This window comes from Trematomus bernacchii, unplaced genomic scaffold, assembly GCF_902827165.1.
Source record: "Trematomus bernacchii unplaced genomic scaffold, fTreBer1.1, whole genome shotgun sequence".
NCBI classification, from domain to species: domain Eukaryota; kingdom Metazoa; phylum Chordata; class Actinopteri; order Perciformes; family Nototheniidae; genus Trematomus; species Trematomus bernacchii.
The window spans coordinates 425343-446230 of record NW_022987674.1 but is presented as its reverse complement, the minus strand read 5'-3'; the positions used below and the strand labels follow the sequence as shown (position 1 = coordinate 446230).

Genomic DNA, 20888 nt, shown 5'->3' with positions numbered 1-20888 from the left:
TAGGCTATATTAAGAATTTAGATTAACACCGGGCTGATCCACTCCATTTCAGAAGGTGGCGGTAAATGCTCCTGAAAGCTGTTTCCCAACCGCTATAAAACTATAGAAGGAGAAGCAGCAGCAGCAAACACAATAATATCTGTGAGCTGAGAGAGAACCAGAGAGGAGCCAACAGGAGGTGAGAAACACTGTTCTTTTCTTAATACTCGTTATAATTAAGAAATATATTGATTTGTTTTTTAGGCAGGCCTCTGTCTCCCACGTGTTCGATGATAATTAGCATATGAGCTAATGTTGTTGATTAGCTCTCATATGCTAATGTCTTTATCCTCTTAAAGTCTCCTCACTGCAGCTTTCCCGTGTATATATGATGATTAAAATGTTGGTAGGGACAACTGAATATTTGTGTAGAATGCCAACCGCTCTGACTGCACGGGAACAAGTTAAACTCTTCTGTTCTAGAGCTAGCTGCAACATGTGCTAACTAGCTGCTGCATGTGCTAACTAGCTGCTACATATGCTAACTAGCTGCTAAGTGCAGGATTTAACAGACTTACATGTGTTGCAGAGTATAACTAAATGCATGATTTTGAATATCTCCCTCTTCTGGTTGCAGGCCTCAGGACAGGATCTCTGCTAAATGGATCTGGACATTAAATGGTGAGGAAACAGAAATGGCTTCATTTTGATCTGAGGTGGAAAGTTACCAAGATCTGAGTACTTCTACTTTTACTCAAGATCGAGTTCTTCCACCTCTGCTCTGATTGTTAAACTGGTGATGTTTCATTATATAAGAGTAGTGGACAGAAGTGATTTCTGAAACTTAATGGCTGAAGGTTAACTGATGGCATGCTAATGTTAGCATTGTGCTATTTCACTGATTACAAAAGTGAAGCAGTTTTTCCCGATGTGTTTTTAATCAGAGTTCTTGATGTTGTTCAGGTGGAAGAAGAAGTCTCTGAGCTGGGAACCTCCTCAGATCCTCTGCTGTGAGTTACTCTTATCTGCTCAATGAAGAAACTACAGATTTTAACTGGAAGTTTGTGATGATTTAGTATAAGAGTAGTGGACAGATGTGATATCTGAGAAACCATACGCTGACACTTCCATTTAAAGCTATATATTGTCTTATGTCTCCATATTGTGGAGCTAACGAGGGTTTGTGTCCACAGGTCTCAGAGACATGAAGCCACATGTGAAGCTGAACAGACTGCCGAACACATAATCGCCACCTGACGAAAGATGTGAAGCTGAAACGAGGTGAGCCTCAGAGTTTCTTAAAGTCTTTCTCTCTCGTCTGTGATGACAGCATTTGCTACTCTCGACTACCTGGATGACGATACCCCCAACCCACCAGTTGATTTATCTGAGGCTCACACAGCCTGAATAAAACACTCTGAATATTAGAGATGGAGCTCATTTTACTCTGTGTTCCTGCAGGAGACGACCTCCAGATGACCTCCAGATGACCTCCAGATCAGGTAATGCATCGATCATGTCTCTAGCATCCTTTAAATGAATGTGTAAATGATGATCTTGTAACAAAACATTGGGAATCTCTCTGAATCAGAGTGAAAGAGAACTTGTATCTGATGCGTGCAGACGAACAGACGCCTCTTTATTAAAACATGCCTTTTCTAAAGTGCGTCCTCTCTCTTGCAGCTGCTCCTCTGATCCTCCTCTCCTCATGACCCTGGACTCAGTGACAGGTGAGTTCAATATTCTGCTTGAAGTAGCATGAATGAAAGCGCTCCGACACCGTGATGAGAGCATAGTTCAGCAGATGAAACCATGAAGAACAAGAGCATTTGTCTTTCGCTCCTAGCTGAGTGTCGGCCTCTCTGCTCATCAAGGACTCTTCATTTCTAGATCTTCTTCTAATAAAAGTCTCATTTCTCAGGAGCAGGAAGTCGTGATGATGCATGAAGTACTGGGAGGACCAAAGGTCAAACTAAGGTGAGTTGAAGACAGACATTACAGCTTTATTTCAAACGTCTGATACAGTGATGAGAGCATAGTTCAGCAGATTAAACCATGAAGAACAAGAGCATTTGTCTTTCGCTCCTAGCTGATGTTTCAGCCGTAAAGACATGGAGGACACTCGACTCCTGAAGCACTTGCTAACACTTCCTCTCTCTTGATTGACAGACAGCAGACTGAGGCAGCACACCATGTGAAGGTGAGTTAAATGGAGGAACAGCAGAGTTGAGAGATGTCTGATACAGTGATGAGAGCATAGTTCAGCAGATGAAACCATGAAGAACAAGAGCATTTGTCTTTCGCTCCTAGCTGATGTATCACCTGTAGTTCTGCTGAGCCTCAGGTGTTTCTCTCTCTGTGATAATGAGACCCCTCTCTGTTTAATTCAGACATGAAGACCCCCTGCTGTCCAGGAAGCTCCACCTTCAGTCCTCCTGTGTTCCTGGTGAGCATCACAGATTAGCATTTAGCCGCTAACTAGGGGTGTAACCATGGGCGTCGCAGCCATTATATGAGGGTGGGACAAGTCCCCCCACTTTTTCAAATGATTAGTTTAGACCCCCCCCCCCCCACTTTTACTATGCGGAAAGTCCGTGAATCGGTCTATCCACTCGCCGCTCTTTGTAGAGCGCTGTGTCAGTGCTTCACTATCAAATGAAATCCATTCCACTTGCTTATTGAGAGAATGCCCAAATCAATGAAACTCCGTACCATGTTTTCACTGCTACTTTGTACCAAGGCAGATTCTCACATAGCGCGCGCATGTTCAAGGAGTGTTGTCATAGTTGGACAGCTCAGATCTGTTGTATGAAGCGATGCCGGTAGCGGAGGTAAGGCACACACACCAAATGTTCAGGAAATGGTTAATACAGCGAAAATCAAAGCTGACGATCTCTTGGTTTGATATGTTTTCTCCCCCAGACAACATGGACAGAAGAACATTTTTTTCAAAGAAGAGGAAAGTAAGTCATCAGCTGGTAGCAGTTAATCAGTTAACAGTGATGGCGGCGTCTCACTTCTGGAGAGGAGTTTCGTCTTTATGTCATGATAGAGAGATACAAATACTGAATAGTTTAGAAAAGGCATCGAAATGCCAGGTTACTAGTATTTATCATGTAAACAGGGAACATGAATAACCCGATCTCTCTGTGCTCATGTAAACACCATATCCCCAATATGATCATAACCTGGATAATACTCATAAACGGCTTACTGATGTCCATGTAGAGACGCAGTCAGTGTGTTTTACTGGAGCCTCAGTTCGATAAGAGATTCTTTTCTGAGTTCTTTAACTTAGGTACTCTCTCTCAAAATGGTAATGTGCATTATGTTTGAATTATACTTCTTATCATTCAGAAGCTTTTTGTGTGTGTTTATGTTTTACTGAGTGCTTATAGGCTATTTCCATCCCAGTATTCAGTTAACTATTTATTTTCTGTGCACATTACATAGACTAGCTAATATTCTACCTACTGCTTGGGACTTTGAGTCTTCAAAATGTCCAATGTCACAGACTGGGACTTACTTTAGAGTCAGTTGTATTTACATTCAGTATGACTTGTTATGATTCAATGTGAAAGAGTATACTGCTCAATAAATAATTATCACTTCACCACCTCTCTTGACATCTAGGCACTTGAGAGTGAGTCAGAGGCAGAATACAGGGACAGAGAGAGAGGTCCATTGCTGAGGTGAGTGATGAAAGGGAAATGACAGTTGAGAGTAAATTGTGATGTGGACTCTCATCCCAGGATTTTAAGGAAATCAGTGGGGATATTGAACAGGAAACATTTCAGTCAAGGGGCATCATATGACCAATATAGACGGAAGAGCAACATTTATTTGAACATTTAAGTCAATGATACCATTCCTAGGTGAACTTAACATCTGTATGGAGTCAGATCAGTCTCAATATTAATAAATGCTCACAGAAGGATTCACAAATGTATTTTGAGATTTATATATAAATGACTCTCCACAACAATATCTCTCAATGCACTCACAAATATTTATTGTTGTATATAAATGGGCATTTAAACTGCTTTTTATTAATTCAAAGACAGCTCTGAATTAATAATCCAATATGTTTCCTTTCTTTACTACTGGATGAAATTACAAAATGTACCCATCATTTTCCTCATGCTAGTATAGCCACAGAAGTATCAAACCACCTGTTAAAATGCACCAGAATACAGGAAATCTATATTTTTTTTCGCCCCCACACCCCCCGTTAAAAATGTCCCCCCCACTTTCAGGATGCTTCCTACGCCCATGGGCGTAACGGTTCACAAACATTTCGGTCCGGTACGTACCTCGGTTTTTAGGTCACGGTTCGGTACAGCAGAAAAAATGGTCACAAAACATGAGATATATATATATATATATATATATATATGTTTTTTTTATTATAAAACTGAATACTGTATTCACTCAAATAAATACAAAACAAAATAAACATTAATGTGCAGCATTTCGATGAACTGAAATAATCTGTACTTGAACTGTACTAGTTTGACATTAGGACTTGCTTGTCATTGTATTCATGTTTTTTAAAGAAACATTAACTTGTCCACATTGCTTGCTGAAAGGGCAGATCTATCTATATACAATGAGATTACTTCCCAAAAGTTTTTCACGTTCTCAATTTTTTTTTACGTTTAACGTTATATTTGTTCGGTACACAGGTACACCGAAGGGCCCTTACCGAATATTTACACCGTTACACCCCTACCGCTAACATAACTCAGATGTGATGAATATGAATCAGGTCTCTGATCCCGTTGAGGAAAATTAACATTTAATCTGATCTGAGTTAGCTTCAGGGAAACAAACCGGTCTTTTTATTCTGGGTTAATTTACACAACTTTTCTGTGTTTTCAGATCTGATCAGCTTTGAGGATTGATCAGCTTTGAGGATTGATCAGCTGTGAGGATTGATCAGCTGTTCAGACGGACTTCAGGTGAGAATCTGATCCTCTCCTGAGACTTTAGAAAGACTGAGGGTTCAGTGATGTTTACAAATGTCTGACCTGAACTACAATGTGGAACAATCTGTTACTGAGAACCCAGAGGAGAGAACCACAATCAATTTGAATTAATATATTTATTGAATTTTCATAGGGCAACACAATTAACCTGTCGCTGACTCTTAATAAGATGTGATGTCTTTGTCCTCCAGGAAAGAGCCTGTCAGACTGAACATGGGACACTTGAGGACATGAAGGTGGGTCTCATCAAGAGTGTGTGGCGTTAATGAAACACTTCCTGTGATGAAAAGATTCTGCCAAATGATCTCTAATGATTATACCCCTACCGTTCCATTATTTTCTGAGGCTGTGTGCTCACTGAACATTTAGTTGTTGCTACTTTTCTGTCACTGTGCTCTCATATAAATGTAGTTTTTAAATAAGACTTTGTGTCCCTTCTCCTCCAGGAAAGACCCTCCTCTGTCAGACTGAACATGGGACGTTTGAGGACTTGAAGCTAAGGTGCGTCTCATCAGGAGTGATCAGAGTTTCTATGAACACTACCTGTGATGAAAAGATTCTGCCAAATGATCTCTCATGATTATACCCCTACCGTTCCATTATGTTCTGAGGCTGTGTGCGCTCCCTACGTCTCTGCTGAGTTTCTACCTTTGGTTCTAATGAGAGTTTGTGTTTCTATCCAAAGAAGCCCCTTCAGGATCTGCCTCTGGGATCAGCCTCTCATCAGGTGAAGCCCCGCCCCTTCAGGACCAGGATCTGCTCTGGGATCTGCCTCATCAGGTGAAGCCCCTCCCCTTCAGGACCAGGATCTGCTCTGGGATCAGCCTCATCAGGTGAAGCTCCTCCCCTTCAGGACCAGGATCTGCTCTGGGGTCAACCTTTCATCAGGTGAAGCCCCTCCCCTTCAGGACCAGGATCTGCTCTGGGATCAGCCTTTCATCAGGTGAAGCCCCTCCCCTTCAGGACCAGGATCTGCTCTGGGATCAGCCTTTCATCAGGTGAAGCCCCTCCCCTTCAGGACCAGGATCTGCTCTGGGATCAGCCTCACATCAGGTGAAGCCCCTCCCCTTCAGGACCAGGATCTGCTCTGGGATCAGCCTCTCATCAGGTGAAGCCCCTCCCCTTCAGGACCAGGATCTGCTCTGGGATCAGCCTTTCATCAGGTGAAGCCCCTCCCCTTCAGGACCAGGATCTGCTCTGGGATCAGCCTCACATCAGGTGAAGCCCCTCCCCTTCAGGACCAGGATCTGCTCTGGGATCAGCCTCATCAGGTGAAGCTCTCTCTGATACCTGCACGTCTCTGAAAGCTGTAGCTGATGATCTGTTGAAACATTGGGAATCTCTCTGAGTCAGAGTGAAAGAGAACTGTTTTCTGATGCAGAGCAGACTCTCTGATCTGTGCTCTGGAGGAAGGCTGCTGCTAACTCCTCTCTTCTCTTCTCAGGTGCTGAGCTTCAGAGACATCAAGGCTGTGTTTGTGGAAATAAAGAGTGAACTGAATCCTGTGCCTGGTGTCTTTTATTAACCTGTGTAGAGACTCTGTGCCAAAACATGCAGTATGTGCTCTGATTGGTTAACGAGGTATACTTCCAATTACATCATCCTGCAGCTACTTTATACTTTCATAATGATGCTACCTTTTTATACCTGGACTGTAATTACTTTTTACCGTGTCCACTTTACGAAGTTTCAGTGTCTCTTAGCTGTCACTATATTTCCCCTCTGGGACTAATGAGGCATTCTGACTCTCTTTAAATAATAAATGGTGCATTGTTTATATCAAATGCATTACAGACAGTCTCCTCTCAGCATTTTGTGAATTTAATAAATGACTTGTTAGGAACGTGTTATTAGCTTACCTGTGTATTCTCAATTCTCTAAAGGGCTTTATATTATTGTGAAAAGTACCCAAAATATTCTGTGCACTTAAAAAAAAATGCAATATTTACCTCAACTAAAATAATTCAAGAACAAACGGCTAGATGATAGTTATAACATAAACCAATATATAGCTCCAACACAGACCTTAGAGGTGTTATATAAACATATTTAATATCTACTCTATCTTGAGATTCCTATATTGCTTCTACTTTTTTTAATTTCCAATGATGTGCACTACTTGTTAACGTGCTGCTGCAACAAACATTTCCCAATTTAGGATCAATAAAGTATATCTTATCCTGGAATAAAAGGCACTAGAGTCTGAATATTGTACTTAAAAAAACGTGACTAGCTTTAAGACATGGTAATTGTTTACTCTGTGTACCTGTCTTCCTAAACCGTTTGTGTTTATATATTTTCATGAATCAAAAAATAAATGCATTCCGTATTTGTTGAGCGAATGTTACCGGAAGTGACGTTCCATCGAGTACCGGAAATGTAATCGCCTCCTTCGCTTATTTTTTTACTCTAATTACTTTATTAAAAAATAAAGGAGGAAGGAGAAACATGTGCCACGACACAGAAGTATGCATTAAATAATAAACTAATTACATTTAAACAAAATCGCATATCTTTACCAACATTGAAAGTAAACAAATCGCAGGAAGTCCTGACAAGCGCATGCGCAGAACACAAAATGAAGCAACCATCCCTCCCTAATGTTAAATAAATGAAAACCAATCGCAGTTAAGAATTAGAAATTAATTATTAATGCCATAAATGATTTAATACATTTACAGTTTCTTATTCCAGTATGATAGCTGTCAATACATTTTTATTCAGTGATATAGGAGTTACAAGACAAGTGCATACAAGTACAGTGTCACAGATACACACAAGACCGTACTGTGAATTTACAAGTAAAGACAAATAAATAACAAATGACAAAATATACATGGAGACAGAAAATAAAAGAGACTGTGTGAGGGATTAGACAAAAGGAGAGTAATGTATGACAAAATTATGATTACAATTATATGAGTAACAATATAATGGTCATGTGTCCTAGGATTGATGTGGTCGGGTTTTTTTTTCTTCAATGCGAAACACGTCAGATGTCCCATTTGGGATGCCGTACGTAGCTGTCAAATATGGCAAACCAACTCGCGCTTGCGCAGTGCAAATCAGGTAGTCAAACCTCCTGCTGTACATTGGGGGAGAAATAAGGGGGGAGGAGGGTTAATGTGCCACACCGTGCACAGCTTTGACCCCCCCGGTGTCTCGGTGCTGTTCCCCCGGAGAAGAGAACCAGACCCCCCGGTGCCTCGGTGCTGTTCCCCCGGAGAGGAGAACCAGACCCCCCCGCCCGGTGTCTCGGTGCTGTTCCCCCGGAGAGGAGAACCAGACCCCCCCGGTGCCTCGGTGCTGTTCCCCCGGAGAAGAGAACCAGACCCCCCCCCCCCCCCCGGTGCCTCGGTGCTGTTCCCCCGGAGAGGAGAACCAGACCCCCCCGGTGTCTCGCGGCTGTTCCTGCCGCCTCGCAGCCTCCTCTTTCCGGATGCTTCTGCTCTGGATCCTCGCCGCGCTCTGCGCTTCCTCCGCAGAGGCCGACTTCTTCCCTCTGGACAGCATCTCCAACGTGTCCAGCTACTATTTCAACTACATCTATTGCAATATCTGGGAGGGGGAGTGCCAGCCCCACCAGGACGATGCTGCACAGCAGGGTGAGCTTCATTTAGATGTATGCTTTATCAGCAGACCATAATAACCCGTGAGGCTGTCCAACAGCTTCACCTGGGACCCAAAGCATGCTCTGAACAGAGAATCTGAACTACTACCATCTAATGGAGATTCAATAAAGTCAGACTGAAGCATCCTTTGTGCTCCAGTCAGTCCTCTCAGTAAACACAGAGCTGAATCCAGATCAAATGCACGCTGAAGGCTCTTTGAGCAGCTCTCACTGATCCTGCTGTTATGTTACATGTTTGTTTGTCATGTATTGTGTCTTGATATTCGTTTATGTTGGACCCCGAACCTGCAGTTCTCTAACAGGGCTGGAATAGAGGGATATGAGGGATCTGTTGAGCAAAACACATCATAGACATGTTTTTTTATATATGTGTATATATATCTGAGACCCGGCAGTGGCTCAGTCAGTAGGGGCTTGGACTGTGAGCCGTAGGGTCGCCGGTTCAAGCCTGAACAGACCTAAGTGTGGACTGCTACTTGGAGAGGTCCCAGTTGCCGTGGTGCCCTTGAGCAAGGCACCGGACAACCCCCTTCCCCCCTCACTCCCATTGCTCCCCGGGCGCTGTACAATAGCTGCCCACTGCTCCTAGTACTAGACTCCTGGTTCTATCAATCAATCAATCAATCAATCAATCAATCAATGTTTATTTATATAGCCCAATATCACAAATGTTACATTTGTCTCAGTGGACTTCACAGTTTGTACAGTTCTAGACTCCTGGTACCTCCTGGTTCTAGACTCCTGGTACCTCCTGGTTCTAGTCTCCTGGTACCTCCTGGTTCTAGACTCCTGGTACCTCCTGGTTCTAGTCTCCTGGTACCTCCTGGTTCTAGACTCCTGGTACTAGGATGGGTTAAAAGCAGAGAACACATGTCACTGTGTGTGCTGTGTGCTCTGCATGTGAGACCATTACAGAGGGGTTCATCCCTCCCATTCTATCTATTCTATATATGCCTAAAAATAACATAATAGGAGCACTATAATATTGTCTGTTGCATTGCTGGAAGAGCACAGGACTTCAGATACTCTCTGCCAAAACTAAGCTGTATTGTGACCATTAAAGCCTCTACATTTGAATGTATTGAATGCATTTGTTATTGATCACAGTTCTAAATCTGAGTATTGTGTTCTCTCTCTCTCTCTCTCTCTCTCTCTCTCTCTCTCTCTCTCTCTCTCTCTCTCTCTCTCTCTCTCTCTCTTCTCTCTTCTCTCTCTCTCTCTCTCTCTCTCCTCTCTCTCTCTCTCTCCTCTCTCTCTCTCTCTCTCTTCTCTCTCTCTCTCTCTCAGTTCCGACCCGCGACCTGTGGGCTGGCTTCCCTCAGGACTACATGAGTCTGGTGCACCAGTGGTACTGCAGCCTGGGCCAGTGCTGCGACTCTGGAGACTGCCGGGTCACCAACAACATCACAGGTACCCCAATTATCTGCTTTTATAATCACACTGAATTGAGGCTGACGCTGAATTGGTTTGTTTCTGTTTGGGAGCATTTTCCATACTGAGAAGGACCAAAACATGGAGGAAGAAGAAGTTATTATTTAGTTTTCAGGGCATTCATTAGATTTAGTAGGAAAGACATGTAAAACAAACCGCTCTAACAACAATATTTCTACACATTCTGTCGCTATTTCTTAAGATTTGATCACTTTTGTCGACCGTTGCTTAAATATAACATCACAGCTGTTTTTTAAGCATCGCTGTAAATATCTAAAACGGTGCTTTTAGTTACTGTACGCTTTTTTGTTGAATAAGGTCTATTATGTTTATCTATTTGTGTAAATATTCCACACTATTTTTTGATTGGTTGGGGGTGTGTACTTCTAATCTGAAATGTCACTTCGCTTCAGACTCAAACACACATTTTAACTTCTTATTCTTCTGTTCATTTCAGTGATTTTTTAAACAGCGTATCGTCTCCTCCTTGGTGTTTCTTTAACCTCTCCCTCTCCTTCTCCCTCTCCCTCTCTCTCCTCCCCCTCAGGTCTGGCGTGGGACCTCCAGACGAGGCTCCACGGGCAGCACCTGGTCCAGTCCGTGGTTCTGAAGGCGGTGCAGGGCTTCCTCAGCAGCCCCGAGTCCAACAAGCCGCTCACGCTCTCCTTCCACGGCTGGTCCGGCACCGGGAAGAACTACGTGGCCCGGATCATCGCCGACAACCTGTACCGAGACGGTGTGAAGAGCGAGTGCGTCCGCCTCTTCATCGCCCCGTTCCACTTCCCCCACGCACGACTGGTGGACACTTACAAGGTGAGACACGAGGCGGTTTAGATTCAAGTTTCAAAGGTCATATGCAAAAATGATAACAATAATGAAATGAAACAAGATAATTATGATACTGTTCAAACTTAAGCAGTGTCAAATTGATAAACACAAATATTATTAACTTAGAAATTATATATAAACAAATGATCTACTTAATTACACATCTGAGAAGGGGTGGGAAGAAGTTTACACTTATTTAATCCCACCCCTTCTCCCAAAAACTACATTATTAAAAAATGTCAGAGCGATTAAATCTACTTTAAAGCAATCTTTTTGAGTAAATATGTTAAATTAGCATTAGCTGCAAAGTGGCAGTGAGAAAGGATGCACGGTTAGACAGGGATACAAATCCAGAGACCGGTACCATCACTGCAGAACTGGGTTAAGGAGAGGAGTGGAAACACACCTTCAGTTCAGTGAGGAATACATGTCTCATCTCTTACGCCGGAAGAGTCCGTAAGAACTTGGGTTTAATACGATTATAAAGGGTTTAACACAATAAATAATGTAGTAGTGATCCTCACAGATGAGTGAGGGGGATCTTATAAAACCAGCTCAAGGAGGACACGAGACGAAACGGGTTGGGAACCAGTGAGACAGAGGACGTGGTAGTGTTGATTAGGAGACAGCGACTGTCTTGAACTGTTCAATAACGATATTCTTGAGACATAACAGCGGAGACTGTACTGGACACGTTCATGTCCAAAGCACACCGAAGCATAAACTAGTTCCGGGCATTACCACAAACAGGACTGACGTCACACACGTATCCCTACGCCCTGTACATTATAAAATAGTACCATTACAACACAGACGTTATTGAGTCTGTTCCAGTCTCATCTGGTTGTTTCCGTTAACAGCTGAGTTGTTCATCACTTCAAATGTTGCAGCTGCAAGGAATTGTGGGACGGCGTCATCTCCTTCCCTTTCATTAAGGATGCTCCGATGTATCCTAAAGGAGATAACAAAGGAAGCCTTAGGGACCTTCATGAGAGGGAAATATAGTATTGGACCTCAGAGTGTGTGTAGGCAGTGTGTGTGTGTGTGTGTGTGTGGGTTGTTTGGCAAGGTGTGTGTGTGTGTGTGTGTGTGTGTGTGTGTGTGTGTGTGTGTGTGTGTGTGTGTGTGTGTGTGTGTGTGTGTGTGTGTGTGTGTGTGTGTGTGTGTGTGTGTGTGTGTGTGTGTGTGTGTGTGTGTGTGTGGTGTGTGTGTGTGTGTGTGTGTGTGTGTGTGTGTGTGTGTGGTGTGTGTGTGTGTGTGTGTGTGTGTGTGTGTGTGTGTGTGTGAGGTTGTACCGTTGCTTCAAATCAAACATCAGGGTTTCGGAGATGCAGAGATGGCAAAAGTACACACATCCTTTACTCAAGTAGAAGTACACACATCCTTTACTCAAGCAGAAGTACACACATCCTTTACTCAAGTAGAAGTACACACATCCTTTACTCAGGCAGAAGTACACACATCCTTTACTCAAGTAGAAGTACAGATACTCGTGTTGAAAAATACTCTGGTGAAAGTAGAAGTACTGACTAAACTTCTTTACTCAAGTCAAAGTAAAGAGGGCTTTGAAATGTACTTCAGTAAAAAGTACCCATAACTAGCAGCTGTTTTAAAGAGTACCTGACCTCCCTTTATATTAATAGAACAATAATGTCATTGTTAGCTAATGAATGTTTCCATGCTGAACAACGGCAACATGACAACGTTTTCATTGGTCCCTCTTCTTTAGAGAAGACCAGGAAATGATGGATACACGGATCGTGTTCAAATCAATAGGCACGCAATGACTCTAAATAATAATGATCACGCCACCAAACACACATTCAAACTAAAGGAACCAGCCTGTTTGGAAAATGTGAGAAGTAGAAAGTACAGGTATTTGGGTTCAACATGTAAGAAGTAGAAAGTACAGGTATTTGTGTTCAACATGTAAGAAGTAGAAAGTACAGGTATTTGAGTTCAACATGTAAGAAGTAGAAAGTACAGGTATTTGGGTTCAACATGTAAGAAGTAGAAAGTACAGGTATTTGTGTTCAACATGTAAGAAGTAGAAAGTACAGGTAATTGGGTTCAACATGTAAGAAGTCAAAGTAAAAAGTGGTCAGAAAAATAAGTAGTGGAGTAAAGTACTGATACCAGAAACATGTACTTAAGTACAGTAACAAAGTATTTGTACTCCACTTCTTCCCACCTCTGCTCAGAACACACTACAGGAGAGGGAAGAGCCCTAAAAGCAGAATAGGGCCTCTTTAAAACAAACACATACTGAGTAATATCTGGTCCAACTTCTGTTTTAATGTGATTTCTCTGTGTTTGCAGTGTGTCAGAACACACAGATGCCAGCGTGGAGCCTCCTCACACATATTTACACACATATGTACACAACCACTGCTTCACATTTCATCATGATGTTGACTCTGTTACACAATGAATCCAGATGTTACAGAGGGTCGTACGCGGGGTGACCCTTAAACTCTCATGCTGCCAAATCTGCAGGATCTGAAGGTCTTTATAAATGAGACGTAGACGATGAAACATACAAATAAATTACCAATTTGTCCCAAAGGATTTAATGTGGTTTTGTTATTTAAAAAGATTACACAATACATTTATTTATAATATACACTTTTACATAATGGTAAGGTTTTCATTTTAATTAGTAGATGGTTAAATAGAATAGTATATTTAAAGTCTGAACCGGATTGATTATTTACTTCTGCTTGAACTTAATATCAGAGCAGTACATCTAATACATATGTTCAAAAACAGCACTTTTCATTATTTAACCCTCAACATTTTTGTCAAATAACATGCAGTGTTTATTATTCGACATTTTATTCAACATATTGTTTCTTGTTGGGAGTTGTTTTATTTGTTAAACACCAATAAAGAAATAGATAACATTAATATCAGAGCATAAAACGACTGTCTGCACTTCTGTTGAATAAGCTGTGGTGGATAATGTGGATCAGTTTGTTTAAATATTCCACATTTCATTTTACCATTTATATATCTTTTCTCTTGTTATCAGTTTAAATGTTTATTATTGTTTGTGGGAAACGGTATTTCGATGTCTCTGTCTGTACACACAAACTGGAAGACTAAACACCGTGATGTGTCCTCTTGATTTCCTCTGAGACCTTGAGGTGTTAGAGATCCTGACCCTGTGTTTTACTTTCTAAAGGGCCAGCTTCGAGAGTCCATCAGAGACCTGGTCCTCCGCTGCCCTCAGACTCTGTTCATCTTCGACGAGGCGGAGAAGCTTCACCCCGGCCTCATCGACGCCATCAAGCCGTTCATGGATCATTACGACAACGTGGACGGGGTCAACTACCGCAGAGCGCTCTTCCTCTTCCTCAGGTCTCTAATTGTTTATCACACACTTCAAATTACATTTCCTTTACCAATTAAGTGTCTGACAGTCAGTGTCACATCTCCACACACACCACTATTACAGTCACTATGATCAATCTAACCTTTTTTATTTACAAAGTGCAAGTGCATTTCTCACGTGTCCGTTGTCTCCACAGTAACATCGGGGGGGCGACCATCAACGACGTGGCGCTGGACTTCTGGCACTCGGGTCAGAACCGAGAGGACATCGGGATGGAAGATCTGGAGCATCGACTGAGAGCAGAAACCATGGAGTCTCACGGTACGTTGAAGAGGTTCATGTTCTTTAAAGTAGAGACACTACATACTGATATACACCTGAACATCAGCAGGAGAGGACTCTTTAAAGTAGAGACACTACATACTGATATACACCTGAACATCAGCAGGAGAGGGACTCTTTAAAGTAGAGACACTACATACTGATATACACCTGGACATCAGCTGGAGAGGACTCTTTAAAAGTAGAGACACTACATACTGATATACACCTGAACATCAGCAGGAGAGGACTCTTTAAAGTAGAGACACTACATACTGATATACACCTGAGCATCAGCAGGAGAGGACTCTTTAAAGTAGAGACACTACATACTGATATACACCTGAACATCAGCAGGAGAGGACTCTTAAAGTAGAGACACTACATACTGATATACTGACATCAGCTGGAGAGGACTCTTAAAGTAGAGACACTACATACTGATATACACCTGAGCATCAGCAGGAGAGGACTCTTTAAAGTAGAGACACTACATACTGATATACACCTGAGCATCAGCAGGAGAGGACTCTTTAAAGTAGAGACACTACATACTGATATACACCTGGAGCATCAGCAGGAGAGGACTCTTTAAAGTAGAGACCTACATACTGATATACACCTGGGGACATCAGCTGTGAGAGGACTCTTAAAAGTAGAGACACTACATACTGATATACACCTGAGCATCAGCAGGAGAGGACTCTTTAAAGTAGAGACACTACATACTGATATACACCTGAACATCAGCAGGAGAGGACCTCTTTAAAGTAAGAGACACTACATACTGATATACACCTGGACATCAGCAGGAGAGGACTCTTTAAAGTAGAGACACTACATACTGATATACACCTGAGCATCAGCAGGAGAGGACTCTTTAAAGTAGAGACACTACATACTGATATACACCTGAACATCAGCAGGAGAGGACTCTTTAAAGTAGAGACACTACATACTGATATACACCTGAACATCAGCAGGAGAGGACTCTTTAAAGTAGAGACACTACATACTGATATACACCTGAACATCAGCAGGAGAGGACTCTTTAAAGTAGAGACACTACATACTGAGATACACCTGAACATCAGCAGGAGAGGACTCTTTAAAGTAGAGACACTACATACTGATATACACCTGAACATCAGCAGGAGAGGACTCTTTAAAGTAGAGACACTACATACTGATATACACCTGAACATCAGCAGGAGAGGACTCTTTAAAGTAGACACTACATACTGACATACACCTGGACATCAGCAGGAGAGGACTCTTTAAAGTAGAGACACTACACACTGATATACACCTGAACATCAGCAGGAGAGACTCTTTAAAGTAGAGACACTACACACTGATATACACCTGAACATCAGCAGGAGAGGACTCTTTAAAGTAGAGACACTACATACTGATATACACCTGAACATCAGCAGGAGAGGACTCTTTAAAGTAGAGACACTACACTGAGATACACCTGAACATCAGCAGGAGAGGACTCTTTAAAGTAGACACACTACCTACTGATATACACCTGAACATGAGCAGGAGAGGACTCTTTAAAGTAGAGACACTACACACTGATATACACCTGAACATCAGCAGGAGAGGACTCTTTAAAGTAGAGACACTACACACTGATATACACCTGAACATCAGCAGGAGAGGACTCTTTAAAGTAGAGACACTACACACTGATATACACCTGAACATCAGCAGGAGAGGACTCTTTAAAAGTAGAGACACTACATACTGATATACACCTGAACATCAGCAGGAGAGGACTCTTTAAAGTAGACACACTACCTACTGATATACACCTGAACATCAGCAGGAGAGGACTCTTTAAAATAGAGACACTACATACTGATATACACCTGAATATCAGCAGGAGAGGACTCTTTAAAGTAGAGACACTACATACTGATATACACCTGAACATCAGCAGGAGAGGACTCTTTAAAGTAGACACACTACCTACTGATATACACCTGAACATCAGCAGGAGAGGACTCTTTAAAATAGAGACACTACATACTGATATACAACCTGAACATCAGCAGGAGAGGACTCTTTAAAGTAGAGACACTACACACTGATATACACCTGAACATCAGCAGGAGAGGACTCTTTAAAGTAGAGACACTACACACTGATATACACCTGAACATCAGCAGGAGAGGACTCTTTAAAGTAGAGACACTACACACTGATATACACCTGACATCAGCAGGAGAGGACTCTTTAAAGTAGAGACACTACATACTGATATACACCTGAACATCAGCAGGAGAGGACTCTTTAAAGTAGACACACTACCTACTGATATACACCTGAACATCAGCAGGAGAGGACTCTTTAAAATAGAGACACTACATACTGATATACACCTGAATATCAGCAGGAGAGGACTCTTTAAAGTAGAGACACTACATACTGATATACACCTGAACATCAGCAGGAGAGGACTCTTTAAAGTAGACACACTACCTACTGATATACACCTGAACATCAGCAGGAGAGGACTCTTTAAAATAGAGACACTACATACTGATATACACCTGAACATCAGCAGGAGAGGACTCTTTAAAGTAGAGACACTACATACTGATATACACCTGAATATCAGCAGGAGAGGACTCTTTAAAGTAGAGACACTACATACTGATATACACCTGAACATCAGCAGGAGAGGACTCTTTAAAGTAGAGAGACTACATACTGATATACACCTGAACATCAGCAGGAGAGGACTCTTTAAAGTAGAGCGTTCTTTCTCCATGGTTCTGTTTCCCAGGTGGCTTTGCTCAGAGCGAGCTGATGTCCGGTCACCTGATCGACTTCTTCGTGCCCTTCCTGCCTCTGGAGTACCGGCACGTGAAGCTGTGTGCGAGGGACGCGTTCACGGCTCGAGGCCTGCAGACGGACGAGGCCACGCTGGACGAGGTGGCCAAGGCCATGCTGTACGTGCCCAAAGAGGAGAGGCTGTTCTCCGCTCAGGGCTGCAAGTCCATCCCCCAGAGGATCAACTTCTTCCTGCCCTAGGAGGTGAGACGCACAGACCTGGAAGTGGAGCCCAGAGTACTATCCCCTTCACAGGTACAACAGGTGTCCTTCAGAGAGGGACGGATCCACAGGGGAAACACAGGATCCTGCAGACGTGAGGAGATCCAGCTCTTCTTCAGCATCAGGACCATGGGTGTCACTTTGTGTGATGAGGACACAGATTTAAAAACAAAATTCTGCAATAAGCGCCCCCCAAAAACAATACATACATATTATACAGACATGCTTACAATACTTTTGACAACTAGCGCAGTAACTACGCTGCTGCAAAGGTGTTCTCTATTCAGTCATTACTAATATTAAACGTTTCTCTTGGGTTACCAGCAGGGTTAGGGTTTTAATCTGAGCGGGGGTCTTTAATTAAGAGAGAGAGAGAGAGAGAGAGAGAGAGAGAGAGAGAGAGAGAGAGAGAGAGAGAGAGAGAGAGAGAGAGAGAGAGCGAGAGAGAGCCGAGAGACGAGAGTCGGATACAGCTCGAGAGAGAGAGAGCGAGAGCTCTAGCGAGACGCTAGAGGCGGCGCAGGCTATCGAGACTCAACTCTCTCTCTCTCCTACATCTATGCTCTACTCTCTCTCTTCATCTCTCTCTCACTTCTCTCTCTTCTTTTGTCCCCACCCCCTCTTACCATTACGCAGATGAAAGGGCCCAAAGTGGTGTGTTCTCAGCAGGCTGTGGTCGCGGTCCTTGAACCCACGATGTGGAAGTCCGATGTCCTTTATTTATCCTCGATTGGATCGTCTGCTCGACTACTTTCTTGTCAATATATTTGAATATCAGTTGATAACGGTTTCTTCAAAGTGTACACTTCTTTGTGCACGCTATTTCCAGAACACTTTTAACAGATTATCCAAATGCAAAAGGTCGGGTACAAAATTGGCCATTTCCAAAAGTGTTGGAGACATGTTCCCAAAGTGTCCCCAGTATGAATATCACCAAGAACTAGACAGAATTCAGTGTTTGTCAAACTTTCATTATGTCTGTTCGTCTCGTCCAACGGCTTAGTTGCTCTGTTTTTAAAAGTTAAGATCATGTGTTGCATGTAGGACATTGCACTTGTAAAGAGTGGTGCTCAGCGGAGAAATCCCATTGGACCAGGGAGATGATGCCTTCAGGGACCAACACCGAAAATACGACATCCCTGCACCACTCGAGTATCACTGATTATTTATTGACGTATGATATTTTATGATATGAGACTAGATGTAAAATGTAATGATTAATTAATTAAAAAGACGTGTCTAGCTATTCTATTATTTTTCTTTACCCTTTAATTCCATTAATCCACTAGCTATTCCAAATTCTCATTGTGTTAATGGACCCTGAAAGCCTCCTCCTTACAAAACCGTCTCAATATGAATATTAGGTCCAATCTTTATATGTGAATGTCCTTATATATTGCCCAGCCCTACATAGTTTGTGCCATATTTAAGCATTATCACTGTATTGTCTGTGGAGTGGTTTGAATGCACATTTTGGTGGTTCTTTAAAAGGCATATTAAATATGAGATGGCTCTGTAATGTGAACAGCTGTGATTCAAATGTGAGTTGAAGTTGTTACTGGGAAATGTGAGAGTGTAAAAGGCATTGAATCTGTTTGAAAGTCATCTTTTTCTGTAAAATATGCTTTTAATAACTCAGTATTTCATTGTTTCTTCTGTGTTTTAATTATCATAAATCTATCATTTAATTCACTGTCTTGCATTATCTCACCGTCACACAGTTCTGCTTAAAGATGTTATTCTCTAAAGAGTCACATTTGAGAAAAGCGTGAAGAGAAATGTCAGAAATGGTTTTCAGAAAATAAACATTCACACCAAACAGAAGTTTTTTTCTTTAATGCAATTACATTTTAAGAGTTTCAGTATTCAATCAGAAATACAATTAATATATCAATCACTCCAAGTTTGGTTGTACTTGAGTAAAAGTAGAAGTACTTAGATCTTAGATAAATGGATAGGATAGATGAGAGATAGATAGATAGATAGATAGATACTTTATTGATCCCAATTTGGGAATGTTTTCCAAATTGTTACCATCTCAAAATACAATCATATAATATTCTAAATCATCTGTTTTATATCTGTGAATGTACATGAATACAATAATGCACTATTAACCATTTAAAATAACATTTACTGATAATACTAACAATATTTGTACTTAAGTATAGTTGTACATGCAGGATATGTATTTATGGGTTATTTGAACACACTGTATTGATGTGTTCTTTTACTTCAAGTACTTTGTTGTGCTTGTTTGTAGCTACATGTCTGTTCCTGTCTTCCTGTAATATGTTCTCCTGTGTAACTTGATCGAAGGGAGCTGCAAACAGGGAGGGACCTCGAAAGTGAAAGTAAGTGAGTAACAGACAGACTCCATTTCACACGTTGACAGAGCAGCAGAAAAGAACAGGGTGAGTGTTAAAACCAGGCTCTGCTGGGGTTTCCTAAACAATTCATGTTTACTCTGTTTGACTTTATCTCAGAAAAATACAGTCTCGATAAAAAAGCAACGTCTTAGAGTCCGATGTGGCATATTGAAATGTTGTAGGTCTAAACTTCCCCTTTCACGTCCGTGTGTCTGCGCCATCATGGTTACATAACTATACAGACTTATGTGTTGTTGTTTGGTGTTTGTTGATTTAAAACAAAAAGTAATCGCGTAAATCACGATCATAAACTGTGATTCATCTTCATAAATCAGAAGTTTTAAATATTAGTAGGCCTGTTAACTCAGGGTTGCCAACTCTCACGCATCTGGCGTTTGACACACGCTTTCACTCTCAATCTCACGCTCTCACGCTGCCCAAACTATTCTCACGCCAAAACAAGAATACGAAGACTAGAAACGGTTTTGAAAACTTTTGTCACGTAGTGATCGTCTTCTCAATAGAACATCTTTGATAATGTCTTCTGGCCAATCAGAATCACGATAACGGCGTGGTGTTGTTGCAGGAAGTCCCGACGGAGAATACTTTTGCGGTAGTACATCTCTATACATCGATACAACATTACGTGTTGATAGAAATCAACACGTAATGAAATAAGACCCCACGGTTTGATGATTGATAGGTGTGTGGGCTGTCTTTCATTTTGACACACAGAACAATGGGGGCTATCCACCCTTATCCACAATGTAAAGTAATTCACACAGCCTCTCCCCCTTCTCTCTGTGAGGAGCAGCAGGTTCAGCTTTCAGAACAAAGTACACAAAACTAAAATGGCATTCATTTTTTTAAATATGTCATGTAGTAATAGATTTATTTATTTTCTTCTCGAAGGAGTACCAGAATGTGTATTTTATGTTAGT

At 41.9% G+C, this 20888-nt stretch overlaps 1 protein-coding gene, 1 long non-coding RNA gene and 11 other non-coding genes across 18 annotated transcripts; all 13 read left to right on the top strand.

Moving 5' to 3' along the window:
• The first annotated feature begins 54 nt into the window (after positions 1-54).
• On the top strand, positions 55-6467 carry LOC117487560. Of its 6 annotated transcripts, XR_004556385.1 has the most exons (16): positions 56-178; positions 617-660; positions 943-989; positions 1173-1260; positions 1441-1481; positions 1663-1709; positions 1901-1956; positions 2149-2179; positions 2370-2425; positions 3613-3671; positions 4861-4940; positions 5159-5203; positions 5414-5468; positions 5653-5694; positions 5748-6238; positions 6412-6467. It is a non-coding gene; the product is annotated as an uncharacterized LOC117487560 (long non-coding RNA). The 6 variants fall into 6 exon arrangements; XR_004556387.1 differs by having other exon boundaries at positions 55-178; positions 2069-2179; positions 5653-6238; XR_004556386.1 differs by having other exon boundaries at positions 5656-6238.
• On the top strand, positions 357-437 carry LOC117487566. The gene has a single exon (XR_004556393.1). It is a non-coding gene; the product is annotated as a small nucleolar RNA SNORD74 (small nucleolar RNA).
• On the top strand, positions 771-839 carry LOC117487581. Its single transcript, XR_004556407.1, has one exon. It is a non-coding gene; the product is annotated as a small nucleolar RNA SNORD75 (small nucleolar RNA).
• Positions 1039-1105, top strand: LOC117487578. Its single transcript, XR_004556405.1, has one exon. It is a non-coding gene; the product is annotated as a small nucleolar RNA SNORD75 (small nucleolar RNA).
• On the top strand, positions 1520-1600 carry LOC117487573. The gene has a single exon (XR_004556400.1). It is a non-coding gene; the product is annotated as a small nucleolar RNA SNORD79 (small nucleolar RNA).
• Positions 1752-1837, top strand: LOC117487574. Its single transcript, XR_004556401.1, has one exon. It is a non-coding gene; the product is annotated as a small nucleolar RNA snR60/Z15/Z230/Z193/J17 (small nucleolar RNA).
• On the top strand, positions 1996-2080 carry LOC117487571. The gene has a single exon (XR_004556398.1). It is a non-coding gene; the product is annotated as a small nucleolar RNA snR60/Z15/Z230/Z193/J17 (small nucleolar RNA).
• Positions 2217-2301, top strand: LOC117487569. The gene has a single exon (XR_004556396.1). It is a non-coding gene; the product is annotated as a small nucleolar RNA snR60/Z15/Z230/Z193/J17 (small nucleolar RNA).
• LOC117487576 lies at positions 4983-5044 on the top strand. The gene has a single exon (XR_004556403.1). It is a non-coding gene; the product is annotated as a small nucleolar RNA SNORD78 (small nucleolar RNA).
• On the top strand, positions 5242-5315 carry LOC117487585. The gene has a single exon (XR_004556411.1). It is a non-coding gene; the product is annotated as a small nucleolar RNA SNORD47 (small nucleolar RNA).
• On the top strand, positions 5508-5581 carry LOC117487563. Its single transcript, XR_004556391.1, has one exon. It is a non-coding gene; the product is annotated as a small nucleolar RNA SNORD47 (small nucleolar RNA).
• Positions 6273-6350, top strand: LOC117487561. The gene has a single exon (XR_004556389.1). It is a non-coding gene; the product is annotated as a small nucleolar RNA SNORD79 (small nucleolar RNA).
• A 1552-nt stretch (positions 6468-8019) lies between the features above and the next one.
• tor3a (torsin family 3, member A) lies at positions 8020-18008 on the top strand. The gene is made up of 6 exons (XM_034136195.1): positions 8020-8572; positions 9886-10008; positions 10577-10842; positions 14042-14217; positions 14388-14512; positions 17310-18008. The coding sequence occupies exons 1-6, from the start codon at positions 8407-8409 to the stop codon at positions 17555-17557; spliced, it is 1104 nt and encodes a 367-aa protein (XP_033992086.1). The 5' UTR covers positions 8020-8406; the 3' UTR covers positions 17558-18008.
• Positions 18009-20888: the final 2880 nt, after the last annotated feature.